This window comes from Mollisia scopiformis (genome assembly GCF_001500285.1).
Source record: "Mollisia scopiformis unplaced genomic scaffold LY89scaffold_18, whole genome shotgun sequence".
NCBI classification, from domain to species: domain Eukaryota; kingdom Fungi; phylum Ascomycota; class Leotiomycetes; order Helotiales; family Mollisiaceae; genus Mollisia; species Mollisia scopiformis.
The window spans coordinates 327,019-352,759 of record NW_017263598.1 but is presented as its reverse complement, the minus strand read 5'-3'; the positions used below and the strand labels follow the sequence as shown (position 1 = coordinate 352,759).

At 48.2% G+C, this 25,741-nt stretch overlaps 13 protein-coding genes across 13 annotated transcripts; 7 read left to right on the top strand and 6 right to left on the bottom strand.

Annotated features, from left to right (window-relative positions):
• Window positions 1-224: 224 nt before the first annotated feature.
• On the top strand, window positions 225-2,309 carry LY89DRAFT_621421 (putative cytochrome P450 monooxygenase). Its single transcript, XM_018210948.1, has 2 exons — window positions 225-1,767; window positions 1,822-2,309. The coding sequence occupies exons 1-2, from the start codon at window positions 441-443 to the stop codon at window positions 1,983-1,985; spliced, it is 1,491 nt and encodes a 496-aa protein (XP_018068126.1). The 5' UTR covers window positions 225-440; the 3' UTR covers window positions 1,986-2,309.
• A 464-nt stretch (window positions 2,310-2,773) lies between these two features.
• Window positions 2,774-3,718, bottom strand: LY89DRAFT_736770 (uncharacterized protein; the record flags this gene model as incomplete). Its single annotated transcript, XM_018220168.1, has 3 exons — window positions 2,774-3,038; window positions 3,086-3,269; window positions 3,316-3,718. The coding sequence occupies 3 exons, from the start codon at window positions 3,716-3,718 to the stop codon at window positions 2,774-2,776; spliced, it is 852 nt and encodes a 283-aa protein (XP_018068125.1).
• A 722-nt stretch (window positions 3,719-4,440) lies between these two features.
• LY89DRAFT_672054 (peptidase C15, pyroglutamyl peptidase I-like protein) lies at window positions 4,441-5,269 on the bottom strand (the record flags this gene model as incomplete). Its single annotated transcript, XM_018213254.1, has 3 exons — window positions 4,441-4,677; window positions 4,746-5,174; window positions 5,231-5,269. 3 exons carry the CDS (start codon window positions 5,267-5,269, stop codon window positions 4,441-4,443), a joined length of 705 nt encoding a protein of 234 aa, XP_018068124.1.
• Window positions 5,270-5,536: 267 nt separating this feature from the next.
• On the top strand, window positions 5,537-6,818 carry LY89DRAFT_708921 (putative ketoreductase; the record flags this gene model as incomplete). The annotated part of the gene is made up of 4 exons (XM_018217716.1): window positions 5,537-5,634; window positions 5,700-5,867; window positions 5,922-6,205; window positions 6,257-6,818. The coding sequence occupies exons 1-4, from the start codon at window positions 5,623-5,625 to the stop codon at window positions 6,816-6,818; spliced, it is 1,026 nt and encodes a 341-aa protein (XP_018068123.1). The 5' UTR covers window positions 5,537-5,622.
• A 635-nt stretch (window positions 6,819-7,453) lies between these two features.
• On the bottom strand, window positions 7,454-9,336 carry LY89DRAFT_720987 (uncharacterized protein). Its single transcript, XM_018218606.1, has 4 exons — window positions 8,704-9,336; window positions 8,539-8,643; window positions 8,115-8,488; window positions 7,454-8,060 (listed from the first exon to the last, which is right to left on the bottom strand). Exons 1-4 carry the CDS (start codon window positions 8,899-8,901, stop codon window positions 7,643-7,645), a joined length of 1,095 nt encoding a protein of 364 aa, XP_018068122.1. The 5' UTR covers window positions 8,902-9,336; the 3' UTR covers window positions 7,454-7,642.
• A 564-nt stretch (window positions 9,337-9,900) lies between these two features.
• LY89DRAFT_590709 (amino acid transporter) lies at window positions 9,901-11,690 on the top strand (the record flags this gene model as incomplete). The annotated part of the gene is made up of 6 exons (XM_018209607.1): window positions 9,901-9,996; window positions 10,055-10,125; window positions 10,174-10,287; window positions 10,340-10,422; window positions 10,475-11,202; window positions 11,259-11,690. The coding sequence occupies 6 exons, from the start codon at window positions 9,901-9,903 to the stop codon at window positions 11,688-11,690; spliced, it is 1,524 nt and encodes a 507-aa protein (XP_018068121.1).
• Window positions 11,691-12,434: 744 nt separating this feature from the next.
• On the top strand, window positions 12,435-13,181 carry LY89DRAFT_708919 (cytochrome P450; the record flags this gene model as incomplete). The annotated part of the gene is made up of 3 exons (XM_018217715.1): window positions 12,435-12,593; window positions 12,650-12,743; window positions 12,901-13,181. The coding sequence occupies 3 exons, from the start codon at window positions 12,435-12,437 to the stop codon at window positions 13,179-13,181; spliced, it is 534 nt and encodes a 177-aa protein (XP_018068120.1).
• An 820-nt stretch (window positions 13,182-14,001) lies between these two features.
• LY89DRAFT_650751 (uncharacterized protein) lies at window positions 14,002-14,505 on the top strand (the record flags this gene model as incomplete). The annotated part of the gene is made up of 1 exon (XM_018212121.1): window positions 14,002-14,505. One exon carries the CDS (start codon window positions 14,002-14,004, stop codon window positions 14,503-14,505), a length of 504 nt encoding a protein of 167 aa, XP_018068119.1.
• A 269-nt stretch (window positions 14,506-14,774) lies between these two features.
• On the bottom strand, window positions 14,775-16,349 carry LY89DRAFT_784631 (uncharacterized protein). Its single transcript, XM_018222806.1, has 3 exons — window positions 15,819-16,349; window positions 15,227-15,694; window positions 14,775-15,153 (listed from the first exon to the last, which is right to left on the bottom strand). The coding sequence occupies exons 1-3, from the start codon at window positions 15,948-15,950 to the stop codon at window positions 14,932-14,934; spliced, it is 822 nt and encodes a 273-aa protein (XP_018068118.1). The 5' UTR covers window positions 15,951-16,349; the 3' UTR covers window positions 14,775-14,931.
• Window positions 16,350-16,911: 562 nt separating this feature from the next.
• LY89DRAFT_784630 (carbohydrate esterase family 5 protein) lies at window positions 16,912-19,108 on the bottom strand (the record flags this gene model as incomplete). The annotated part of the gene is made up of 4 exons (XM_018222805.1): window positions 16,912-17,286; window positions 17,336-17,515; window positions 17,571-17,911; window positions 19,087-19,108. The coding sequence occupies 4 exons, from the start codon at window positions 19,106-19,108 to the stop codon at window positions 16,930-16,932; spliced, it is 900 nt and encodes a 299-aa protein (XP_018068117.1). The 3' UTR covers window positions 16,912-16,929.
• Window positions 19,109-19,446: 338 nt separating this feature from the next.
• LY89DRAFT_687134 (uncharacterized protein) lies at window positions 19,447-20,960 on the top strand. The gene is made up of 2 exons (XM_018215434.1): window positions 19,447-20,488; window positions 20,545-20,960. The coding sequence occupies exons 1-2, from the start codon at window positions 19,772-19,774 to the stop codon at window positions 20,608-20,610; spliced, it is 783 nt and encodes a 260-aa protein (XP_018068116.1). The 5' UTR covers window positions 19,447-19,771; the 3' UTR covers window positions 20,611-20,960.
• Window positions 20,961-21,021: 61 nt separating this feature from the next.
• On the bottom strand, window positions 21,022-22,142 carry LY89DRAFT_784628 (uncharacterized protein; the record flags this gene model as incomplete). Its single annotated transcript, XM_018222804.1, has 3 exons — window positions 21,808-22,142; window positions 21,569-21,753; window positions 21,022-21,492 (listed from the first exon to the last, which is right to left on the bottom strand). The coding sequence occupies exons 1-3, from the start codon at window positions 22,037-22,039 to the stop codon at window positions 21,022-21,024; spliced, it is 888 nt and encodes a 295-aa protein (XP_018068115.1). The 5' UTR covers window positions 22,040-22,142.
• Window positions 22,143-23,013: 871 nt separating this feature from the next.
• LY89DRAFT_650743 (uncharacterized protein) lies at window positions 23,014-25,734 on the top strand (the record flags this gene model as incomplete). The annotated part of the gene is made up of 6 exons (XM_018212120.1): window positions 23,014-23,183; window positions 23,238-23,334; window positions 23,391-23,906; window positions 23,959-24,129; window positions 24,176-24,702; window positions 24,765-25,734. The coding sequence occupies 6 exons, from the start codon at window positions 23,014-23,016 to the stop codon at window positions 25,732-25,734; spliced, it is 2,451 nt and encodes an 816-aa protein (XP_018068114.1).
• Between the last annotated feature and the right edge of the window lie 7 nt (window positions 25,735-25,741).

Here is a 25,741-nt window from a genome sequence, read left to right as displayed (position 1 = left end):
TAACGATTGAGTGGAGATTTAGAGAATACCAACTTGACCTCTTGCCTTTGGTTCAAACACAATCCAATCCATACCTTACATATCTTTATGATATTAATAGCAATGTTAAAGCGCAACTGCAAGTCTCGCTTTCTGCATAAGTGGTCACATGATACATGGACCCACCCCAGTTATGCCTAATTAGGCGACGAATGTCATCCTTCCGACTTTGCGAGCCCGTTTGTGACCATCTTCCGACAACAAACCTTCATATAGAAGAACGATATATAACGACCCTCCATTGCAACACCCTGGAAATCAACTTGGATATATCGAAGCCGTGTCGAGCCACGAATGCGCTTCTCTAGCACTGCGGGGTAACTTCATACGCACGTAGCCTGAATCACTGCGAAGATAGCTTTGATCGGAACTTTTATCTACCAGAGCCTTTTTTATTCAACATGTTCTCACTATATGCCGTGGGCACACTATTCGGCAGCGCCTACCTGGTTTACCAGTATATCATCTTTCCACTCTTCTTATCTCCGCTATCGAAGATCCCCCCAGCACACTGGAGTGTTCCATCCTCAGCCCGATGGATCAACAGTCACCGTCTGAACGGTAAGACGGGACTCTCTGCAACCCTCTCTGCTCATAATCGGCTTGGGCCCATCGTCCGTCTTTCCCCTGACGAGATCTCAGTCGCTTCCATTGACGGCCTTCGCAAGATCTACAGCGGGGGATTTGAAAAAGATGAGAGCTATGTGCAAGAATTCACGAATTATGGGACGGTGAACTTGGTATCCATGCTGGGAAATAGAGAGCATGGAATGCAGAAGCGAATGATAAGCCACGTATATTCGAAGAGTTACATACAGAACTCCGGTGACGGGAAGAGGGCGTGGGAGATTTTGGTTGGAAGATTGTTGGAAGTTCTGTATAAAGCTGAGGGAGCAGCCTTTGATGCATATGGGCTAAATCAGGGCATTGGTGCTGACTTCATGTCGGCTTATTTGTTTGGATTGGAGAATGCAACAGACTTCATGAGAGATACAGAGACTAGGACGAGAATCAGCCAATGTTATAGGAAGAAGTTCAAACGTTTACCTGGAGAGGCAGGGGCAACTGAAACGGTGGAGTCATTTGTTCTGGATCTTTGTCGAGCTGCTGCAAGGACGACCGAGCGAGATATCGACTCTGAGACAGGAACAAGCCCGGTTGTCTATGCTCAGCTCTCCTCCCAAATGTCGAAAAGGTTCTCTACCCCGAGTCCTGAGAACAAAGAGCTCTTGGTCGCTTCGGAAATGTTTGATCAGTTCACTGCCAGTATCGAGACTAGCAGAATTTCGCTCACTTACATGGAATGGGAACTCTCCCGTCGCCCCTCACTGCAACAGTCCCTTCGTCAGGAGCTGCTTACACTTTCTCCGCCAATCCAAGTTGGCGAATCGCAACTGCCCGACCCGAAAAGCATCGACTCTCTTCCACTGCTAAATGCAATCCTCAAAGAGACACTTCGTCTCTACACACCATCACCTGCAACACTGACACGTATCACCCCTCCAGTCGGGACAACAATCGAAGGCTATTTCATCCCAGGAAATATTGTGATCGGGACTTCAGGCGGATGCATGCACCAAAACTCTTCAGTATTTCCCGAACCGCAAGAATTCAAGCCAGAACGATGGCTTACAGAAGATGAGGAGAAGCGAAAGGAGATGAATAGATGGTTTTGGGCGTTTGGCAGTGGGGGACGAATGTGTATCGGAAGCCATTATGCAATTCATAGTAAGTATTTCTTTCTTGAATTGAGAAAGTGAAGTGCTCATGATTCTTATATAGTGCTGAAACTTAGCATCGCGGCCATATATTCTAATTTTGAGACGGAGATTGTCGATGACGAAGGTATTGAACAAGAAGATGCCTTCCTTGCTGGTCCGGTCGGCGAGAAGCTTGTCCTGCGGTTTCGTGCTTTAGCTTCGCGAAGTGATCAGGAGCAAACTTAAAGTTAGAGTTCCTTCGTAGACGATAATACTTTGTGTTGCATGACCGGAATCTCGACACCTCCCAACCCTCTGGCCCACGTGACCCCGCGCCGCCTTTGCTCAGGCGGCTCAGGCGGCTCAGGCTTGGCTCAACTTCGGCTCAAGTCTGCTCAGGTCTGCTCACCCATCTCACCAGAAATCGGCAACTTTTAACGAGGAGCCCGAAAAGGCCCCCTTTCCCAACCATGTTCCCACTGTACAGTTATCCTGGTCTGCCTGTCTTCATACGTGGGACCTTTTTCTGCCTTCAGGTTGTTTTACGCCGTCCTCTGCGTTTTGCCTCGGGCTATGTATTCTATAAATGACCGGTTCCCTCTTGTCTTCATTTCTCTTCTCACCCATCTTCTCGCCCATCTTCTTACGGTCTTACCTATATTCTCACATATCATTTCACCCATTTTCTCACACACCTTCTTGCTCGAGGCATAAGAGCTTGGATCGAGGGTCGCGAGATGCCGAAGGAGTACGAATTGCTGAGCTGATATGATAGAATCTAATTAAACGAGAAAAACACGCAAGCGTACGCTTTCCCGACTTCTTCCTCTAGTAAGACCTGGCGTTTGGTTGGGGAGCTATCGTGCTCTCCGCTTTCTAGATGCGCTTTTTTGCAGCCTCTATACCGTTCGAACTATTTGCATATATGCGTGAAAATTGCGTATCGATACGTGCATTATAGATAGCGAAGAGGTGAAGTAGGATAAGATGGAAATTGGTGTTCAACTTCGCCGAGTGTTCAGCTTCCCCATAAATTATGTTAAAATAAACATGCTCAATCCTTCGCAGGTTTTGGAATGACCCCCAGGATGAACGTGTTGTACTTCGTGAGGTCTTTCCCACTTACATCCTCTCAATAGTTCATCAAACAATGCATTTGGCTCCCCCTTCCCAAGATATCGTTGAACCAAACTTCCAAAATTCGGAAAAAACTTGGCTGAATGAAAACTTCCAGCAATCAGATTCTTGGTGCCTGGGACTTCGTCTATAACGAAACGTCTATCAACGGTGAGAAGATCACTGGAGTCTTCAGTCATATACCTCGCCAACAAAATTAGGATACTCACGGACAAACCCAACTTTCTATATCTCTATTTTCGAACTGTGGAAGCCACTTGTGCAAAACAGCAATGTTTGTACTGGCCTCGCGTGCCATCGGATGATCGTGAAGTTTATTTATGCTCTCCACCTCAAACGTGCGTGGTGTCGTCAACTTCAAAAGGTTGTGTCGTTTCGATACTATCACCTCTCCTAGCGACTGTAAGCGAGCACAGAAGAAATCTAAAGCCTACCTTACCTTCATCCCCAACAGACATTGGCATGTCCATGTTCAATGTCTTCATATCAGTATCAGTTAGTCGAAGAATGCCCACAACCAGTCCGATAATCCTAAGGATTCCATCGGGGAACGGTATTTTGGATGCTTCGAGAAGCTGTGGTATCCATGGACCCACGGACACGATAAATTTGTCGGCGAGCAGCTCGTATGGCACTTCTGCGTCGACTTCAACGCCTCGGCAACTCCCGTCATCATCCGTTAGAATCCTTCGTACGTCTACTTCTCTGACTTCAACACCAAGGGCTCTGACCTCATCCTTTACAAGCTGGGGCGCGTAGGCTGTATCTGCGTATCCAACGGTGCGACTATGCCACAATTCCTCCGTTTCGAACAGTCTGGGAGCTTCGTCCGAGCCGACCATGCTTTGATACTCTTCTATAGAGATTTTGATGTCGCTTGGTGATTTCCTTTTTGCTCTGGGCCCCTTTCCTCACTCCCGCGACCCATCCGATTTGATGGAAGCATTCGTGATCCTGCCAATGATTCATGCCATCTTGAGCGAGTCGGACGTAAAGTTCGTCTGGATAAAGAGTGCGTGTGATCTTATTGTGATCTGTGGAAGCCGTCTTCCTCTCCGTACCTGTGAACCAAACAATATGGTCGTTTGGCGACCCAATCTTGAGAGCACGAACTATGGAGGCTCCGAGCAATCCGCCGCCCACGACCACATCGCGCCCGCAGATTTTCGGCATGACTGTTTGATCATGTATGGAAGAAATTGAAAAGAGAATAATAACTGCGGATGATGATGCAGTTAGCTAATAGCACAGCGAACGTAATTCTAAAAGCTGCTTCCCATTGGTGTAGCAAGGAAACCATAACCAAAGCTAGTTATAATGACTTACCTTTTGTCCAGGAAAAAGGTATTGAATTTCACTTGAAGTAAGGGACTTATTTATGTGGAACTAGCTTGTAAAGATATATCTTTATATACTGCTGTAGAGAAGATACAAAAAAGGGACAGAAGGCTGGCGGAGGCCACAAGACAGGCCCCAATTATTACATTTCTAGGTGTGGCCATATTTGATGCAAGTGAATGTACTATCTACATCGATATGTTTCATGCGCCTCCCAATCTTCCATCTACGCATTTGTATCGGTAAGCACTTTGTCATCGGCTACAGCTTTCAAGTACGCGACAGCAAGATCAGCCGCAAACTGAATGGCTTCCGGATCTCGCTTCTTCGGAACGTGAAAGAAAAGCACTTTCCCTTTTTTGTCTTCATGATGCTCCAGCTCCAAGGCCTCTGCCAGCGAGGAATAGAGCCTAAACTCGCAGAAGTACGAGCCCGCATCATCAGAAACGAAGCAGGGCGTATCCTATGCATGCAGTGAGCCACAGCGGGCGAATATCGGAGCTGATTAGCTACATTACTGGACTCACTCACCGGAAATTGTTTGTGCACCTTCTCCCATGCTGCATGCACGTCGAAGCTTGTCTTCAGCACTTCTGGCAGCCATTTTTCAATGAACGGGTTGGTCCCGAGGTATTTTCCGTCGCTGCCAGGCTTATCGTATACGTCACGGCGAGCCTGCGTCTCCAGTCCGAACGTTTCCTCTCTCAGATCCATCCCAAGAGGCACGACAAAATCGATGTCGATCGTGGTATCTTCGTCCCCTGCGTCCGGCTTTGGCAGGAAGTCTTCCCGCTTTCCAGCCCACACCTTGCGGGAAACGGACCAAACATCTGTGTAAGTATCAAGGCTATCTTGGGCAAGCTTTCGGACGTGTTTGTTCTTTTTGCCCTCTCGTGTAATCAATTCCGGCAACGCATCGAGCACCAATCTAGAAGAATTGTAGTCGAAGTCAAGGATTGGCTACAAGAACCATGTTCAGTCAAAAGTGCTTTTCTGTGTCGCGATACTATGCTTACCTCATTTCCAGTAACTGCAACATTAATTTCTTGTGCCATCATGGAGCGGCGCAACCAAGAATTAAATGGACTTTTCCCGCTTGTTGTGGCAATGAGATGTCGATGAGATGCGACTTTCGGTGAGATACTGCCGCCGTTCTTTGTAAGAGGGTTTGAGGCTCTAATGGCAGCTAACTTGGCTGGGCCACCATTAGCAATGCGAAACATGTGAACCTGAGACCTGCGTAGGAAGGAGCGCGATTGCAACCCACGCTTAGCTGTACCCGCGACTGCCTTCTCCATCATTCGCATACGGAGATCGATCGTGGAGGCGCAGACCGCCCAACACGCCTGCCTCACATTTAACTACAAAAGGCCGCAGAGCGTGGCTCATCTTTGACATACCTGCTCAGATGTCTGCCGCTGTACGTCGAGCTCTTCTTCTCGCTGCGTCCGCCGGAGTCGTTGTGTTGAGTTGATCGCGTCGCAGTTCTCCTCGCCGCTCCCTTCTAAGGTCATCAACAGTTTCACACCAGCCCTTCGGCGTCTACAAGGCATCGCCTCAACGTTCTCTTCGCCCACTCAGCACGTCATGGCGGGCAATCTGGCTGTGAAGACCCCTCTGCTGCGTCTTCGTGATGGTAATAACGTGCCCATGGTCAGCCTGACTTGAAAATCACACGTCAATGTCGCCTCCGCTGACCCTACTTAGCTTGCTTTCGGTACCGGCACGGCATGGTTCAAGGAGCCAGAAGACCATGACAAGTTTGATAAAGATCTGGTTCTAATGGCCAAGGACGCTCTGGAAGCTGGATTCCGCCACCTTGACTGTGCCGAGATGTACGACAATGAAGCCGAGGTCGGCAAGGCCATCAAGGAGAGTGGTATCCCTCGTGAAGAGCTCTTCGTCACAACCAAAGTCGCGGATGGGATCAAAGACGTTCCCAAAGCCATCGATGAGAGCTTGGAGAAACTTCAGCTCGACTATGTTGATCTGTAAGCCCCCTAGGCATAATCGCAGCTTCACAAGTACTCATATTCCACTAGATATCTTGTTCATGAGCCTTGGAATCTTCACACCCCGGAAGATTACCAGAATGTCTGGCGTGGAATGGAGGAGGTCAAGGCTTCGGGCAAAGCCAAATCAATTGGGGTCAGCAATTTTGTGCGTAAAGACCTCGAGATGATTCTCAAGGGCAGCCCGAAGGAGCTTTCCGCTGTGAATCAGCTAGAATATCACCCATACATACAGCGTGAGAACGATGGCGTCCCCTATATTCCTTGGATGCAGGAGCAAGGCATCCAGGTAGAGGCGTTCAAGGGTCTTACTCCACTAGCCCGTTGCCCAGAAGGGCCACTTGTAGGGCCTCTGGAGCGCATGGCCAAGGCTCATAATGTGTCCGGCGCTGCTGTCATGCTTCGGTGGTTCCTGCAGCAGAACATCGTTGCTATAACGACCACGCGCAAGAAGGAGCGCCTGCAGGAATACGCAGAGGCCCCGACTTTCGAGCTCACGAAGGACGAGATGGATGAGATTTTCACGGAGGGCAAGAAGCTGTTCAAGCGATTCTACTTCCCACAACGATACGATCCTGATGATCGATCTTAAATTATGGCACCACGTGCTCAAAACTCTAGGCAGCAAATTCAAATTGTTCAGGGCCCTCTCTTTCCTTACCAACACATATCGAAGTGAGTATTTGTAGCCACAGCGGCACCATTGCGCTATGCCGTACCAACTTTCGGTAAGTCGTTTGGTGCGGCTCTTGCGAACAGGGATCTAAAATCGGCCCCGAAAAGAACCCCTGCCTTACTCTTTCCAATTTTAGCCAGCGGCAGTCGTAGCCGAGGAGCCCAAACGGGTTACCCCTGTCCGCCGTGGGCTCACCTCCTTGGCTCACTTGCTCAGCCTGGCTCAGGTTTGGCTCACCCACAGCTCAGGCTATATAGCAGCAACTGCTCAGGTCCAAAGACGGAAATGGAAAATGCTCATGTCGAGATTCCGATATCGATCAAGCTGTTCTTCTACTCTTTTTCTGCGAGAAGCATTTGGTACTTAGACGGTCAGGATTCCCTTCAAGCGTGTTCAGAATAAGTCGAGCGATCCAATCAGCAAAATTGTACTCGATTACAATTTAGGTCAGATATTTTGCAATTTGGGTCTCGATGGTACATAATGGTGAGTGGATCTACTTTTTGAGGAGTTTTATATCCATTTCACCAGAATTTTAACTTACGAACAATGGCTACTGTTTGCATTTCCTGATTAGCTTTGTTGATCTTGAATTGTACTAAAGAATACCTGCCTTATGTCGGCACCTACGGTGTTGGTACAATGTCAAATGGATATCATACAAATTCACTCCCAGTAGTGAAGACAACGCTTCCAGCGATTCCCAAACCTAACTCCTCCTACCCAAACGCCATTGATTATTATATAGCCATCCCAATTATAGGCTGTTCGGAAGTCTGACTTCTTATCGATGCCTCTTCGATTGTTTTGCTATTGGACCTCCTTGAACGCCGGCGAGAATGTTGCAGATGTGTTCCAGTATCCTCAATGTTCTCCAGCCGTTCTAAGCTACGATGCATATTCTTCCGCATCTGACCTAGCTCGTAGCTGCCTTCCGACTCATATGGCATTCTGACCACCTCGATTTCTCCCAATCTGCCACCTCCAGTTGTGAAGCCTTCCACAAAAGCTTTGAGACATGGTATAGTCGCAGACATGAGCGAGTATCCGAGGAGAATTTCTTGCCAGATCATGGTCGGAACGATGGCTGTACCGGACGACTTGGAGTCGATGTAAGAAGTGAAGGAGAGAAGGTACATTATCGAGAAAGCGACTAGCCTGCCGGAAGCTGGTCAGCCACAGTAAAGTATAAAAACAGTGATCAATACCTACGGAAGTCTGAAGGCAAAGGCAGCAATGACCAGTAGTTTCGTACCATTCGCAACTTTAACAGCGTACAGAAACAGAATGGGTATTCCAAATATTATGCATTCCGTGATGATGTCGATTATCATGACGATACGAAGTCGAAGGACATGACCAGAGCACTGCGTTAGGCCTCGTCCCAACATAGTGTGGGGTGAGCAGTCGATCGACAGGGCAAGAGTCGCTCCTAGTCCCCATATTATGACGAGGACTATCGTTGCATCGATGATAAGTATTTTCCGTCTCTTTTCCCAGTGAAATAATGATCGAGTTAGCAGAAGGATGCTGAGTTTCGAAAAGCACAAAGATAAAATCAGCAGGATTCGTCCAGCGAACAGTGCCTTAAAGAGGTCAGCGATAGAAAGAGCGAGAGAGTAAGTAAGAATCGGACTTTTGCAGAAGAGTTCTGTTCCCTATTTCCAACGAGCTTCGTAGACTTTCCTAAGCCATTATCCAATGCGATGAATATAGCAGCCCATTGTCCTAGTGCCACCACCTGCAAGCTCGTCAGTATGTTGAGACGCCAACTTTGGAGGCCACGACAGCAGGAACTTACATGTCCTAAGCTCAGCAGACAATCGTCGTAGCCATACCTTTTCCTCTTTACAATACCAAGCCTGACCGCAAATACAAGAATCGTAAAGATAGAAGACAGCATCGTGACGATAGTAACTGGCGCGCTGTCGTCGTCAGGCGTGACCAGAGCGAATCGATTCCCGGTAGGTGCTGCTGGCAACGGCAATGATGAGGACATCCTTCGAGCCGGGCTCGCAGAGGATTCATAGAGCTTTGCCTTGCTGGCTCACGGACCAGAGGCGGACCTGTTCACATCTGATCATTGAGGTACTCGAGCACTTTGCTTCTGAAGGGGTGTGAGAACATTCAGACGAAAAAAAGAATGAAGGGGGTTCCTAGGATAAGGTAGAAATTATGAATCTTTCTACTCTGGAGCCGATCCTTGGATGCAGTACCGAAAGGGGTGTGCATTGTCCTGAACCATCAAAACGCATTACCGGGTGGGTGCAGCCGCAAGCTGTCCACAGAGCTGATCTATGCGGCATGCTCACACCGGTTAACGAAGCGGTCAAGGATGTTGCCAAGGTTGCACCAGTCAAGCTTGGAGTTTGTCAAAAGTTGGTCCAGTGAGAGATTGATGAGGGCAAATCTCGCGCAAATGCGGCCTTGGAGGGCCATCAATGCTTCTCTTCTTCCGGCTCCCCGCTCGGGAAAATTGCAGAATAAGGAAGTAGAAGCGCGAAACACTGCCGGTGCTTATGCGCCCCTTTCCCCATGCATTTCCTTTGCCCGCGAATTGCGGGAGCCAGAACGGCGGGCCCAAGAACGGCTGGCAGGGGCGGAAGCGATGGGTATTTCCGAGTTTCCGTCTGTACATTTGAGCATGAGAACCGTAACCTCATCCGCATCTGCTGATAGGTTTCTACGGAGCAAAGGGACCAATCGAGAAGTGATGGGCTACCATGCAGCCAAGTGACAGGCATTCGGTTCTGTTCTGTTCAATGCGAAGACATGGCAGTCTGTTTCCGCTTGATAAGAAATCTGCGGGTATGAGACGTTCATTACCAACCCCGCCCCTGAAATCCTCCCAACACTGTTTGTCGTTTCCAGACTCTCGGGCTCTGTGTAACACCAACTCTTCAAAGCGAGCAGCCCATTAGCCTGTGCCTTGCCTAACATGTCGTCCAAAGAGCTTGGTGGCGCGGTTGAGGCTGATCCCGTCGAGTTCGACCCGGAGATGTTGGACATCAGAGATCCCGTGGTATTGGAGAAGCGAGGGACCGAACTCGATGGACGGGACATGTACCGTATGGGCAAGCCGCCTCAACTCAGGGTACTGTTGAAGTCCTACGAACCTTCATTTTGAGCTCAACTGACTGACAGCTTTGTAGCGTACCTTCCGCTTCTCCTCCATCTTCGGCTATTCTGTTGTCCTTGGAGCGACATGGGAATTCTCACTGGTGTAAGTATTGCGCATTTCTTTCTTGACCGAAGACTGACTTGCAATTAGCATCGTTGCCCTTTCACTTATGAATGGAGGAACTGCAGGTGGAATTTGGATTTTCCTCGCAGTATGTGTGGGGATGTTCTTCGTCGTGCTTTCTATGGCTGAGATGGCTTCTATGTGAGTGATGCTTGAACTTTCGCTCCATACTATGGCTTTGCTGAGTTCTCAGGGCACCAACTGCGGGAGGCCAGTATCATTGGGTCTCCGAATTTGCGCCTCCCAAACATCAGAAATTTCTCAGCTATCTTGTTGGTATGTTCCCTCGCTCTCAAGTTCTCCTTTGGGGCACGGCTCATTTCATCAGGGTGGTTTGCTGTAATCGGTTGGCAAGCAGCTATGGCCAGCATCGCATTTGCATGTGCCCAACAATTTGAAGGTCTCATCGCCTTGAACTTACCGAATTATGTGATCCAAGGATGGCACGGAACACTTCTCAGCATCGGCGTCGTGATATTTGCCATCATTTGGAATACCATTTTGGTCAGGAAACTTCCTTTGCTCGAAGGCGTCATCGTGATTCTTCACGTATTCGGCTTCTTCGCATTCATCGTGGTCCTCTGGGTGATGGCTCCGCGATCAGATCCGAAAGTTGTCTGGACCGACTTTCAAGATAACGGCAACTGGGGCAATATCGGGCTCTCTTGCTTGGTTGGCATGACGGGTCCTGTGATCACACTGATCGGAGCAGACTCGGCGTGCCACTTGTCAGAAGAGCTGAAAGATGCAGCTTGGGTTCTTCCTAGATCCATGGTTGCCACAGCTCTTGTCAACTATGTCATGGCATTCGTGATGACTGTCACTGTTATGTCTACGCTAGGAGACGTGGACAGTATTCTCAGTACAACTACTGGCCAACCCTACATTCAGGTGGTATTGAATGCGACCCAATCTCGCGCTGGGACGTCAGTCATGACTGCACTCGTTGCCGTACTGTTGCTCTTCGCAGCAGTGAATCTAGTGACAACTTCATCTCGTCAACTATTCGCTTTTGCCCGTGACAAAGGGTTACCATTCTCGAACACGCTTGGTTATGTGAGTTGCCGATGTCTATATTCGGATACTCTCTTCGATACTGACCAAGATATTAGGTGCGCCCTGGCTGGGACATTCCTCTCAATGCTGTCCTCACCACGTTGGCCATCACGACTGCAATCAGTCTGATCATCATTGGCTCAAGCATTGCGTTTAATGTTATTGTATCGATTGGCCAAGTTGGCACTGTTGCATCCTATATCGTCGCCATTGCATGTATAGCAAGGAAACGAATAGTCAAGGAACCTCTGCTTCCATCAAGATTCAATCTCGGCAAAGCAGGGTTGGCTATCAACCTCATCGCCTTGGCTTTCCTGACGCTGGCTTTCGTTTTTCCTTTCTTCCCGGCACAATCACATCCGGATGCTGCGGAGATGAACTGGAATATTCTTGTTACGGGATTCACGATGGCAATTTCCATGGTATACTATGTTTTCAGAGCGCGATTCACGTATCGGGGACCAGTGGAATATGTCAAGCAACTTTGAAGGATGCGTGTGTTACGTGGCTCGCGCTTCCCCACCAGACATCATCACCTTCTATAATATATCTCTCGCTTCTGCATTGCTGAGCTGTCCTGGAAACTTGGTTTGCATTGGAAGCATGTGATCAGCGGTTCTTAGTCCCATCAAGTCAGTGTCGCAGTCCTGCACCTTCGGCCCCAGATTATTGAGTGTTACTGCAAGCAAGTGCTCAATTGAAAGAATACTAGTTGCATCCGATGAAATGCGAGTTGTGATAGGCTGGCTCGACCTTGTTCCAACGGCCCCGCCGTTGGACTCAATGATCCTGGCTGGCAACATGGATAACTAGGATCCGACCCTGCTACTTCGAGAATGAGCTCACAGTACCTCCATTGATTGTATTCTTTGCAGACTCTAGTCTTGGGCGACAATTAGGCAATATTCTTGGCTTGATTACTTCGTTCTTTGACTGCCCACCTCTATTTACATTTCAGCTTCGCGACACTTGGTGAAATTATCAAATTTAAGATGAACTATTCCTTAGTCAGAATGGATATCATCCCTTCCCACACGCAGAGATTCTGGATGGTTAGATTTTCGACTCGCTCATTTCAAGATTGCCAATAAGGAATTGGAAATGTCTTACAACACAGTGCACAAATTTGTGGACGAACAAGTTGCTCGAGCGCTGCGAGAGAATAAGCTGAATGAATGAAAACCATAGTTGAGGACCAGCCTGTGAAAAGGCGATATGTCTTGCTTGATGAAATGGCCAAACAAATGCGCGATCCTATACAATTGAGATATCATGTTCTTGGACCCTTCTTCCCAGGACGCGATGGCACTACAATTGCAGAGAGCAATGTACAATTCCAACTAGCACACCACCCTAATTACTGGACACAACTCCGAAAACAATCACTAAAAGTCGAGGAGCCCTTGACATTCGAAAAGCTTAAGTCTCTGCTCCTCTTCAAATACAGGAGACAATACGCACCACTGGTCCCGTTGCGCGAGTTTGGCGTGTCTCGTTGAAAGATACTGTCCTGCCTCTTGGTGGTGGTCCTGATCAGAAAAGTCCGCTGTTTGTACCTCGAGGGACACCAGTAGTAGCTGGAACATGAGCCAGTAAGCTTTACAATTCCTTGCTCTTGATTCTTAGTAGTTGTAATGCGCTCTTGGAATAACATTTCATCTTTTTTCCCAACAGAAATCAGATACTAATGTGTAGTAGTGATACATAACAAAGACGTTTGGGGCGATGATGTCGAGGAATTCAAGCCGGAGCGGTGGATTGGTCGCAAGCCCATGTGGGAGTTTGTGTGTTTCTGGGGTGGCCCTCGACTGTGTGCCGCCCAGCAGCAAGTCTACACCTATGTCATTTATGCCATGGTCAGGCTGACCCAAAGATTCGAGAGCATCGAGAACTGTGACCCGGTCTACGAGTACGTCGAGGGTCTCATGCCCTCCATTGAAAGTGTGAATGGTGTCAAAGTAGCCTTCAAAAACTCTTGAAGATTCGGAGTATGAAGCGATTATTAGGACATTTCGGATATTGCTCAGTTTGGGCTGTCATTCAATGCGGTTTTCTTGGTCGCAGTGTTTATGCTTTCATGAAGGAGAAGATTCAAAGAATTGGCCCATTCACCTCAGATAGGGTATTCAGCTGATCTTTTGATTACTCTTAAATGACGCACTTATTAATTATCATCCTGAGATGCCTGTGTCGAATCACGGCTCTTTCAGTCCCAGTGACTGTGAGATGGTTCTCAACCAACTATAAAATAACCCTAATTTCCCTTCCTTTCTCTACTTCAACATCCTTTTACAGATCTTCAACTTTTAGTAAGCTTCGACAAACTCTACGATACATTCCGACAACATGTCTCAGCGACCATCTTCTTCACGTGCGCCTTCTAGCAGTGGTCCATCTTCCAAACCACCTGCTAGCAAAGCTCCAGCCTCAAAGGCGCCAAAATCTGTGAGAGTGCAGTCTGCACTTCCATCGCACATGGTCTCTGCGTATCCTAGCATGATCCAGGAAGAGGACGAAGACTTCGATGATGCTCCAGCAAAGTCCAAGGCTCCTCCAAAGTCCATTCTCAAGAGCGTCAAGCCCCCAAAATCCAGTCTAACTCAGAGCGTTCAGCCAACGATGCTGCAACGAGACTCCAAGTCTAAGGTGGCGTCTTCCGCACCGAAGAGCAGCAAACCTCCGCAAAGCGCTTATCCATCAATGCCCGCTCAGTCTAGAGTGTCATCTTCGGCGCCAAGGAGCAGCATGCCCAGCCAAAGCGTTAAGCCGACCATGCTAGCCCGAGACTCCAAATCCAAGATGTCCTCCTCTGCACCCAAAAGCAGCGTGCCTAGTGGAAGCATCAGAGGGACTGTGTTAGGCCGAGATGGTGGGTCTGTCAGATCTACGGCCCACCTGGACCCCAGCGTCTTCTCCACCAGATCTTTGCTCACCACTCCCGAAGATGTCAAGATGGCATCCAAAATGTCTCAATTTAAATCGATGACACCAACCCAGCAGAAGAAGCAACAATCTTGGTTTGACGGGTACGCGAAGGACTCTAAATGCTGCCCAGAAAATAACGAATGGGTACGAGCTGATAGTGGAATGATTTGCTCAGAGGGTGGACATGGTATGACAGACGAAATGATTGAGGAAGGCCTTGGCGCTATATGTGCAATGCCCAAAGGGTGCAAGGGAGATTGGTCGAAGAGGTGCGGACCGTACTATCAAGTAGCAGATAAAGGTCCAAAGGGGGAAGCGATGTGGAAGTTCAACAAGGGTATTAAGTTTCCAGGAGTTGTTCCCCCTAAGGAAAAATAAAGCGAATGGAGGAAAGTGTAAGGGTTTAAGGGGAAGAAATGCGGCATGATACTTAGCTTAGAACGTGCTGGTCATCTAATGACCTCGTTGGTTTTAGACTCTTGGTGCATTTTAGAGGCAAATGTAGCAGGTGTTCGATGCCATGTTCAATGGATGTTTCATGACCCTATCAAAGACTTTGACTCCGAACTGTTGAGAAATTGGAATCACATGACTGAAGATAGATATGGATGAGTATGAATCACTGCGCAGTAGATGTCCTGTGATTTCGCAGAGTGAGGTCATATTGTCATTCTACCTAATTCATGTGGATCATTATGTTTCGTATATTGACAAACTGCCCATACCTTCACATCCATTCATTCCCCTGTTTTCAACCACTTGCGTCCAATCATACAACTCAAACATTAATATCACCTCCAGGCTCTATCTCAATGATGGCGATTCACCTGCGAGCGGCATATATCTCCTCCCCTGTTTATACATACTCCCCAGTTCCACCTTGTCATATCCAGCTTCCATGTTCATACTCTCTCTTATCTTGCTGAGTTTCTTCTTGTGGCTCGCGCGACGCAGCGTCAAGATCGTGATAACAAATGTCAGGAGATAGACACCTGTTTCAATTATAGACACATACCATGCACCAGTCTAAATTATCGTCAGCTCTCACTATTTTACCAGAACAAGTCAATCAAGAAAATGATGAGAAAGAGTCACAAACCTGCATAGTGCACAACTTCCCAAAATCCAAAAAGCTTTTAACCTCCTCTTGTAATTTATCTGCTTGGTCACTACAACTATAGCCCCACAAATCCTTCCCATTACTCCCCATTTTGAAGGCACCTGCCGCCAAGGCCCAGAGCAGGACATGCACGCCCAGGAATATATAACTCACGACCGTTGAGCAAGTGTTGACTCTGTTTGCAGCTCCGACACCGCAGCAGTATGCTACCAGGGTGAAGAGGTTCATGACGAAAGTTACCAGCGCGATGCCGAGAAGCACAAAGGTCGGCCAGAGGGTGGCGGGGTTTACCCATGGTGAGGAAGAGTTGGTGCTCGATATAGGGTGCGATTTAGTCGTGAAGTATTTGTAGAGTGCGTATGAAAGGACTCCGATCATGAGCGCATTGAGAACGACTGAGAGGAGTCGAGTGATGAATCGGAGGACGCGAATTGAGCGCTTGTATTTCTATAGAGCGAATGGTTAGCCGAATGTCAAGTCAAAGGTATTCTGGGATTTGCAAATGACTTGAAGCATTCACAGAGAGTACCAGACGAAGAATGCTCGAACAGAACCTGAAAATGGTACATACCGAGTCTTTCTTCTCCAAAGCAGGAAGTGAGGGATCGAAGCCAGAGTGTCGGGATGAGGCTGAAAGAGGTTCTTGGGATAAAGCTGGGGAAACAGAGACCTTGCTCTGCCTTTTCTCATTGAAGAAACCCATCTTGATTTCTCATATGATGTCGCGATGTCTACTCTAGAACGAGGATCTATGTATCATCTGCAGAAGGGATGGACGATATTCAAATAGAGGTTGGGAGTCGGAGCTGAGGAATGGGCGAAGCAGAGACTGCGGTTTTGACTCAGATAAGAGACAAATGCGATAGGCGTTCTTGTCCAAATACAGAGTCGTGGTGGCTCGTGAAGTTGTGGTTCAATATGGCTTCGATGAGTGATGAGACATCCCACGACAAGGAGGGTTTCCCATCAAACTTCATGGAAAGAAAGAGAGATTCATGAAAGAAGCACCTTGGAGAAAGCACGCCCCCTCGGAGCTCATTCCTAGCAATTCAGCCACATGGGACGTGGATCAAGCACATGGACTTTTTGCTGAAAATGTGTCGACGGTGATTTGTTGACTTGTGAGGCTGCAGAATTTGTGGCTTGCGCAAGAAATCTCCCGGGATTTTTCATTGGGAGAATAGCTCGCTTAACAGCCACTTTTCAGCTAAAAGTTCAGCTTTCATGCAAGGCGTTCTCATCTTGATTCGACTGAAGGTTCGAAAGGCGGTATTGTAGGCATGCAAGGCATCGGTCCATAGTGCCCGTCTTGACTCTCAGAAAGAAACAAGGGTACAGAAAGTTGAAGCTCGGTTAGAAATAGGGGATATGGGCACGTGACGGTAAGCCGACGACGGGATTCATGAAGTCTAACAGTCGAAACTTCGACTATTTAGAGTTGAACGCTATTATAGAGACCACAGGCAAAGTTGACTTCCACTAGGACCCCTTTCTCAATTTGAGGTATATGAATGTCAAGCTTCAAAAGGACGTTGGCGAGCTCTGTGATTCGTTTCCAAGATTGCCGGAGAATGAACGGAATTGAAAAACTATGTGCATGGTGACTAATATAAACAAATCCACTTTTCCTCCTCAAATCGTCAAATATATACAAAGAACCATCACCGCTCCTCAACTCCTACTTACAAGCACTGAGAATAATAAGCATTAGCAGCCTTGCAAGTGTATCCCGCCGCACAAGTCGTAGCCCCAGTCCATCCGGTACCTCCGCACTGGCCATAGTGAGCCACAGTCCCGGAGGTAGGTGTCGACGTGGGAGACGTGCTTCCGCCACCGCCCGACGCACTGCTCGTCGGAGTCGTAGTCGAAGAGCTGAGTTTCCCTTCAATGAATTTGAGAGCCGCTTGTCCGTACTCGGTGCCGTATCCTTGATGCGTGTTGGCGTCGTTGCCATTGCAGCAATATGGGTCTGTGGCGTCGCAGTAGGATTGGATTTTGGCGGCATTAGGACAAGTGAAGCCAGAGGGACGGGCATCAAACTAGGATCTGTTAGCCAAGAATATGTGTACTTTGTTTGACTTCTCTTACACCGCCAGCGGCACAAGTGCCGACATTGTATGGCAAGCCAGTGTGGTACAGTGGATCGCCCATAAATACGGCAGCTTTGATGTTGGCAAGCGCTGCAGAGCTGAAGAGTACGGCTGTATTTGTGATGCCTTGGTTGGGGTCTCCTCCTCCGCAAAGGGCAACGTCAAAAATCTCTGAGCCCTGTGTACTTCGTTAACATCGCTTCTATACGTAGGTTAATACTAGCAGTACTTACCTGTGAATAGCCCACAAGGACCAACTGAGTGCTGGGGCATTTTGCAGCATAGCCATTCACGGCAGTAACAACTGCAGAGACACCAGCTGCCACGGATTGAGAGTAACTGTCGCCTCCACAAGAAGACTGTCCACCACAAGCCGGGTAGTTGATAGCCTCGGCTGTCGAGCCAGAGTAGGCGCCGAGAACAAGGTTTACCACAACGCCTGCAGTGCCATAACCGGCTGGGGCAGTGGTCTCACGAGCTCCGAAGATGTGGATGTTAGGACAGCCAGATTGACGTTCCTCGAGAAGCTCGACTGGAGAGGCGGCACTGAGGCCAAGGAGGAAAAGAATGGCGGCTGGCAACAATATGATGAATGAAATGATGGTGCTATAATGCTTGAAAGGCGAGAATTATGTACAGTCTAGATAGTCGCAAGCGAATGAGAGATTTGCAGAGAGGTGCTTGGATGTTAGGAAGATTTGAAAACTTAGACTTCACGTTCATTCTTATATATGGAGAGATCTTCGGCAACAAGGAACACTAAACTTCATTCTCAATGAAGTTTCAATCTTGCTTTACTCCTGGAGCTTAGGTCCTACGCGTTCAGCGGAGGATGACCATATAACTTCGGAAGTATGTTGTCCGATCCCCGCTATACCGAGTTTTTTAGCCGTCGAACCCTCTTGGAAGGTTCTCTAAGAAGAAGCTCATCTCGTGAAAAGGATCAGGGACAGACCACAACCACGCCAACATCTTAGCTCCAGGTGAATCTTTGGGACCCAAGGTTTTGATGGAAATTTGGGAATATATGAAGGCATTCGACGATAAGATGAGGTCTTTTACTTTGATGACAAAGGACAGAGCGATAGCATTATAGTTTGTAAAGTGCTTAGCTTTGGTTGACTAGCTGTCACAAGATGGGAATTACGCAGTCAATTCCACGTGAAGTTTGTGGGGTAATAAACACGGGGCGTACCCCGGAACAGCGGTTGTTCCATATAAAGTTGACTTTAGCCGGAGATCTCTACCACGTGGTGGTGGTGGAGGCGAGTTAAGAAAAAGGGGTACATGCGGCAAGAAAACATTGAGGCTAAATTATGCCTAAATGGGATACGTGCCTAATTTCCGTGCTAGACCATGGTGGCTTGGATTTTTTAATTGAAACGACCTATTGAGCATTGTTTCCATCCCATCTTCTTGGTCCTATGATGTGGCTTCGGAAGCTGCTACCGGTAATGACTTCCAATCTCTTCAAGGCTATACTCAACACTTGGTAGACCTTTGGGCACATTACTCCATGCAAGGGCAAAAAAAAGCTAGAAATGTAACCCATATTTTGCTTACTCGAGTCTAGTCTTTAGCACCCCGCTTCTAATGCCTGACTTGGTAGCGAGGGAAAGTCCCTCTTCATCTTGAATATATTAATAGACAGGCACTAGGCGGTCCTGAGAAGACAAGCATAAGATTCTAAGCCACTGAGATAATAATGAGTCGACGTCCAAAAAAAGAATAGAAGCAAGAAATCAATACCGCAGGTATTCTCCCACGCCATAGCTGATCAGTAGCACCAGGAAAGCAATACATATCTCCCGAGCTCTGGAAGGAAATAAGGGGGGAAAGCAAGAGTAAACAGTCGAGCTTCGATGGGAGCCATGTAATGCCGGTCACATGCTGTGTTCCATTCGTGGCACTTGCCCATGATTTGACCTGAAGCTTGAGATGCAATCAATCACCGTTATCTTCTACTGTCCAATTCCAATTCGGCTGTAGTATACAGGCAGTGGATTGAGTGATGCGACCGGTCCCATCAAGAACCTTGATCGATACGTCCATGAAGTACTATCTAAGTAGACGTTTAGTCATCATGATTCAGTAGCTGGCCCACGCCCCCATTGCTCCGCTGCTCCACTCTCATACAAGTAAAACAGCATGGAGAGAGACTTTTATCGAGACTCGCGACTTCGCAAAGCTCGCGGAGAACGGTTGGACACCTCGCAACGTTCGATTCGGTTTGCGAGTGACGTTGCTATGCCTCGGTCACCGATGAGACGCGAACCTCGAGGCTAATCTCCTCACTATGGTCTGATCTCAACCACGACCATTTCCGCCATCAACACCTTCAACGTCCAAAATTCGTACAATCTCTCGCAGATGCAAATATAGCAAAGAGAAACGAAATACCACGACCCCCAGAGCATTTCTGCCGACCTCCATAATGCCTGACAACCGCGACCCCATCATCCAGCGGGGTGTCTATGGCACCTCCATCGTTGGAACATCCCTCATGGTTGGTCTGCGAACAGCAGATATCTTCCTCCAATACGGCATCCTAGCCAAAGGCCTCGCAGACCCTCTCCTCAACTACCTCAACGTCTCCCAAACGCCCAATTTCGCGCCCGCAATCGCATTCGGACTTCCCCTCCAACCCCTCCTCATCCTCGCCATGGCAGCCGGCTCCAGCATCAAACAAGCATACTGGGTGACGTGCATCTCGCGCGAAGAGATGTCCCCTTCAAGTGCGATCTTTGTCTCGATTTTCAACACCGTGTTCAATTCTGCGAATTCGATCCTTGCCCTCACGGCTGCTGCGAGCGCGTTTACGCCTTCAATTCTTACTGAACAAGACAAGAATGGCGCGTCGATACTCTTGATTGCTAGCACGGTAGCATATTTCGTTGGATTGGCTGTGGAGGCTATATCGGAGACGCAGAGGAAGGCTTTCAAGGACGATTCTAAGAATGCGGGGAAGTTGTATACTGGTGGGCTGTTTGGATTGGCGCGCCATATCAATTATGCTGGTTATACGATTTGGAGAGCGGGATATTCGTTTGCTTCTGGAGGGTGGATATGGGGAAGTATCGTTGCGGCTTTCTTCACGTACGATTTCACGAATAGGGCTATTCCGGTGTTGGATGAATATTGCTCTGAAAGGGTGAGTGCTGTTTCTGCGAGACTAAGTGGGAGGCTTATGCTGACTGCGGGATGTAGTATGGTGCTTCGTGGACTGAGTATAAGAAGAAAGTTCCTTATAAGTTCCTTCCTGGGCTGTTTTGATGGGACAAGGTCACATTGTGTGGGGGTATGGAGACAAGTTCTAAGAAAAACTATCGCAATTTTCCCTGCGTGTGCAGTCCTACAGAACGAACCACCGCTTGTTGAAATTCGTCATTGAATGACACTCAAAACCAGCAGACAAGTGGATGGCACAAGGTGCTAGAGAGCATGTCTTCGAGAGCGACGGATAGGAACAGTTTTGACTTCCTATCGTCCAGCTTCTCACACTATCTTCCTATTGTAATATCCACCATTTGACTAATTTTTTCCTTCCTGGAAGTGCAACGACGGCGCATCTTCTGGGGACCAAGTAGAGCCCACATCTATAGTGAGATGCCGGCAATTTAGATGTGTCCGATAATGATTTTCTCCACGGAATTCGATATAAAAGACCGACTCGAGATATCCTGCTTACCTCCTTCTCCCAAGACCAGCATCCAGCTCATTGACCCTAATACTGCCGTCCGGAAGTTCCCAAGGGACGGGAAAGGAATGCAGCTCTGGCCTCGAGTTCGCATCTTCACCTCGAGAATAAAATCTGGGATGTGCCAACACATTCACAGCAGCTTGTTTGTCCAGCGCCTTCTCATGAAGGATTTCCGCCGCTGAAGCTCGGATCTCTTCAATCTTAGCTTTATTTCTCCTCTTTCTCCTGATGAGCAGCAGTACTGTGACTATAGCCAAGAAAGCTACAACCACGATTGCCAGTGCAATTCCCGCCTTCGCACCTCTCGATAACCCCGAAGTCGAAGTCGAAGGGTCGTCAATGTTTGGAATAGATATCTCTGACGCGGTACTGCAACACGCTGTATTGTTATCCCCACAACAATATTTGGTCGTGGTACCAGGGCAGAGTGTTACTTGTGCGTTATTATTCTCATCCTTCTCAACCTTAGTCAGCGTATGGATTTATTACCAACGCAAGCATCAGAATATCAAATGAGGAAGATCTACGTACGCTTGAACACACATTGAATACATTCAAACAGTAGGGACTTGTCCACGTCGGATCCGTACAGCTTTCGCGCCAGTATGTTGGAGCAGAACCCGCTGTGTTGATGCAGAGTCCGCTCTCGAGACAGGCGTCTGGAGGCCAGGGGCCGATTTTCTTGCTGCGGCAGCACATGGACTCTTCTTGATTGACTATTAAGACGTCAACTTCCCGCAATTTTTAGGAGAGACTCAAGAATGGCTTACTATTACATGAAGTGTAATTTCCATCTTGTGCCGTGCCGGATGTTCCAACATTTTTAGGCGGATTGTAACATGTTATTGCGAGTGTGGAAGAGATGTGTATCAATGGTAAGCTTTTCCACATCTTTGGATGGAAATGATCAAGTGAGCGAAAACTGCTTGGGACTGGAGTGTGGGCAAGGATTTCTTGAGAAACGGGTGGAGGAATACTCCGTCGTACCAACCATAGCCTCATCCGGTGGGTCTACAGCATACGAGCGAGATATGCAGGTCGAATTATGCTCCCCAGGTGAAAGCCGCAGGAACGTTGCAATTGTCCTCTCGCTCACCAATCAATGGTTCTTATTTCATTTGCTCATTTGCTTGGTACGGCACATCTGTTCCTGCGGCTTGTTTCACGGCCGTGGGCTCTGTTCCTGGTGGCCTGCCAGGCGACCTTTCCCAACATATGAAAGCGGTAGCCTATAGTCTTGTGCATATTCACGTATCAGGTAAGGACAAATATTTTATCACAGAGTCCAAGATGAGGCTCAGCGTCTCAATGTCTCGTTTACGGAGTTGCATGGGATGAGCAGAGAATTGTGAATCGGATTGCACCCTCGATTACCTACCTTGCTTTACGCTTCATCGATGAAAGGATAAGTGAGAAATTAAAGATAAGGGTCATGACAGCAAGATCTTAGAAATTTTGTTGTATGCTTATGACATGACCTATTCCGGAGCTGAAACTACAAAGTGGAATTCCTCTTGACCTCCTCCGAGCTCGAATCGCTTCATTTCCAAAGTTGCAGAGGCTTTCTGCCGCACACACAGCGTCTTTAATGAGTTTCTAGGACGAAAAGGACGCCTTCTTGTTCTGAGGTCCGCCATTCTCGGCTCGGTTCGTTAACCGTGGAGTATCGGCTATGGGATCTGGTGTCAGATCCGATCCGCGAAATAAAGTTTCCCCGCACCCCGCAGTGGGGCATTCACGCTTGATTGAGACAAATCTCACCAATAAAGCCATGTTCCTTATCGCCGGACCAGGGAAGCTTGAGCTTCGGGGCTAAGTTGTCGATCTTGACGTGGAAATAACGACGTCGTTTGTTCTCATCTTCTTCAAGGTGCTGGCTTCTTTCAATTGGTATATTCTCCATTTTGGGATGCAATTGATGTTTACAGGCAACACAAGAGGACGAGAGTAGAATGCGTGCTGAAGGAGATGACACAATGGATCTGACAGCCGTCAAGGACTTCTTGGCGGAAGCTGGCACGCCCTCTTCCGAGCAGGAGGAAAATAATCAACAGGAGGAGGTAGCGTCGCCCCCAAAAGAACAGACAAGTGGTGGGAGGATCGTTCGGCGACGAGCAAGGAAAGCTTGTGTTGAGTGTCATAAGAGGTTAGTAAAGGATGTATGATTGAACGAACATACAATACAATTAACAACTGCCAGGAAAGTGCGATGCGACGTTCTTACTCGAGGGCAAGTCTGTACCAATTGCCGTCTTGATGGTCTACCATGCAGACTTCCTGCAAAAGATGGGTATGATGTTCTCAAATCGATGAAAGTGCTCTGCTGAGATAATACAGACGAAGAAGGAATCAGCTTGTTCAGCCACAGCCACCCAGTGCAAACGTCGAAATCGCAACCCCTCAAATAACTGCGCCAGCACCTCTTACAGCATCCATCACCGATCATGATCCCATTCCAAGCATACCATCTTTCGTCCCAATCCGAGACGAATCCCCGAGTTTCTGCAACGCATGGTCGTTCCGTCCTTCCATATCCACCAAACTTTCAAACACAACAACGTCGGCGACGTCTACATCCCATATCGATGTCTTATTCTCATACTACGGCTTCGTGGAATCCGAGTCCCTGTCGCATATCCCTCCCGAGGACTTCAAATTCTTGGAGAATAAAGGATGCTTCCACGTCCCGTCACGACCTGTTTTAGATGAGTTTATCAAAGAGTATTTCTTACATGTTCATCCAGTCTTACCGATTTTGAATGAAGGGCAGTTTTGGGATATGTATCTTGGGGATAGCAGGCTCGGGACTTCGACATCGATGAAGGTGTCTCTGTTCATGTTTAGAGCTATTCTGTTTGTGAGCTGCAGTGTGAGTATTCGTGCTATCGTAATTGAAACATTTTCTAACACGAGAGGTTAAGTTTGTATCAGAAGACTTGCTCAAGCAAATGGGTTTCCGCGACGCTTTTGAAGCTCGTCTCAATTTCTATAGACGAGCGAAACTTCTCTACGACTTCGACACTACCTCAGACTCAATATCCATCGCTCAAGCAGCTTTACTGCTTACATACTATTCATCTGATCGAGAACCAGTAAGTCTTCCTCACCAACTGATGGGCTTTCCAGTAACAGTTCAAGTCTATGAACACATATTGGCTCCGTATCGCAATCCAATATGCCCAGCAAGAACGCGCTCATCTGTACCACCAATCAATATCAATGTCATACGCAGATCGCCAGATTCGAAAACGGCTTTGGTGGTGCTGTATCCTTCGAGATAGGATTTTACCTCTTGGCGTGAGGCGTTCGATTCAGATCACTCATACCATGTTTCCTCTACATTCTGCCTCACCTCTTACTTCTTTGGATCTGGAGTCTGAGCTGTCCCGTTCTAAAGTATACGATTATTCCACGAAAAAAGTCCTCAATAAGGTGTTGGAAAAGCAGATTGAGTTGGCGATCATCTTGACGGATGTACTTGAGGTGATCTATCCTATAGGCTCTTTGGACTACAACAGTTTGATGAAAATGCCAATGCGGATTGGTGTTGTAAGAGGACGACTGGAAGGTTGGTTGAGTGGCTTCCAATGTAGCATGGGGGAACGTGAAAAAGTGCAACATAAATCCATAACCTTATTCCTCGGAGTAACAGAAATATACTACCAGTAAGTCCTCCATCTCCTCCCCTCTTTCACACCTTTAAGAATTTAGAGCTAATACACCACAGCTCCGCCCAAGCAGCCCTCGCCCAATACGAATCCCTCGCCCTCCAAGCCTCCATCACGACCCGCACGCCCCTCCACCGCACCAAAGAACTCGGCACCCACCTCCACGCCTCCATCGCCCGCATCTCCCAAACAGTCGGCACCCTCGTCGCCCTCGACATCGCGCGCTACCTGCCCGTCTCCGCCGTCGCATACATGGCTCTCCCCATCATCCTGAATTCCATCGACCTCCAAAACACCACCAAGGTCGACCGCGGCGGCGAGAAACGCCATCAATTGCGCTCGTATAATGAGGCGATGTCGCTGTGCCATGCGAGATATACGGGGACGGGCATGTGTTTAAGGTATATCGATCAGACGATCGCAGCGGCGAAAGCGGATCTCGCGGTCCCGGCGACGGAGTGTTCATCGAGGGAGGTGTTGGAGAAGGTGATGGAGGGGGGGAATGGGATGGATGACTGGTTTGAGGCGTTTGTGGTGCGGCCCAGGCAGTATCTGAGGATTGCGTTGACGGTCGATGTGTGGATGTGCAAGGGGAAGATGGCGGGGCAGGAGGATTTGCCGCGGGTGTTGATGTTGGAGGATGGGGAGAGGTCGGAGAGTGTTCTTGGTGTGGGTGTTCCCAGGAGCTTGGGGTTTGGGAGTGAGAGTGTGGGTGGGGTCGAGGAGTTGCTGTCGGAGGAGGTGCAGGGGCCGAAGGAGATGGTGTTGGTAGAGGGCGAGAAGAGGAGAAGGGATTTGGATTATTTTGATTTTGGGGGTGGGGAGATGGTTGATGATGTTTTGGTGGATGAGCTGGGATTTGGTGTAGAGGGTGGTGGGGAGAGTGAGAGGGGGAGTAATGGTGTTGATGTTGAGATTGAATTGGGGAGTGAAGGGGAGGGAGATTCTCAATCTATGGATCAGGAGGATTGGAATGGTGCAATGGTAGAAGGAATCCTGGAGGATGTTTTGAGGATTGGCTCATTCTGATTGAAGC

Excerpts from the sequence above, each read along its gene's own strand:
- LY89DRAFT_687134 (XM_018215434.1), top strand. The coding sequence starts at position 19,772 with ATGCCTGACAACCGCGACCCCATCATCCAGCGGGGTGTCTATGGCACC. Across the intron at positions 20,489-20,544 it reads ATGAATATTGCTCTGAAAGG|TATGGTGCTTCGTGGACTGA; the intron begins GTGAGTGCTGTT and ends TGCGGGATGTAG.
- LY89DRAFT_621421 (XM_018210948.1), top strand. The coding sequence starts at position 441 with ATGTTCTCACTATATGCCGTGGGCACACTATTCGGCAGCGCCTACCTG. Across the intron at positions 1,768-1,821 it reads AAGCCATTATGCAATTCATA|TGCTGAAACTTAGCATCGCG; the intron begins GTAAGTATTTCT and ends ATTCTTATATAG.
- LY89DRAFT_784631 (XM_018222806.1), bottom strand. The coding sequence starts at position 15,950 with ATGGGTTTCTTCAATGAGAAAAGGCAGAGCAAGGTCTCTGTTTCCCCA. Across the intron at positions 15,695-15,818 it reads CTTTGGAGAAGAAAGACTCG|AAATACAAGCGCTCAATTCG; the intron begins GTATGTACCATT and ends TTCGCTCTATAG. Across the intron at positions 15,154-15,226 it reads GGAAGTTGTGCACTATGCAG|ACTGGTGCATGGTATGTGTC; the intron begins GTTTGTGACTCT and ends ACGATAATTTAG.
- LY89DRAFT_720987 (XM_018218606.1), bottom strand. The coding sequence starts at position 8,901 with ATGTCCTCATCATTGCCGTTGCCAGCAGCACCTACCGGGAATCGATTC. Across the intron at positions 8,644-8,703 it reads GTCTGCTGAGCTTAGGACAT|GTGGTGGCACTAGGACAATG; the intron begins GTAAGTTCCTGC and ends ACGAGCTTGCAG. Across the intron at positions 8,489-8,538 it reads AACAGAACTCTTCTGCAAAA|GCACTGTTCGCTGGACGAAT; the intron begins GTCCGATTCTTA and ends GACCTCTTTAAG.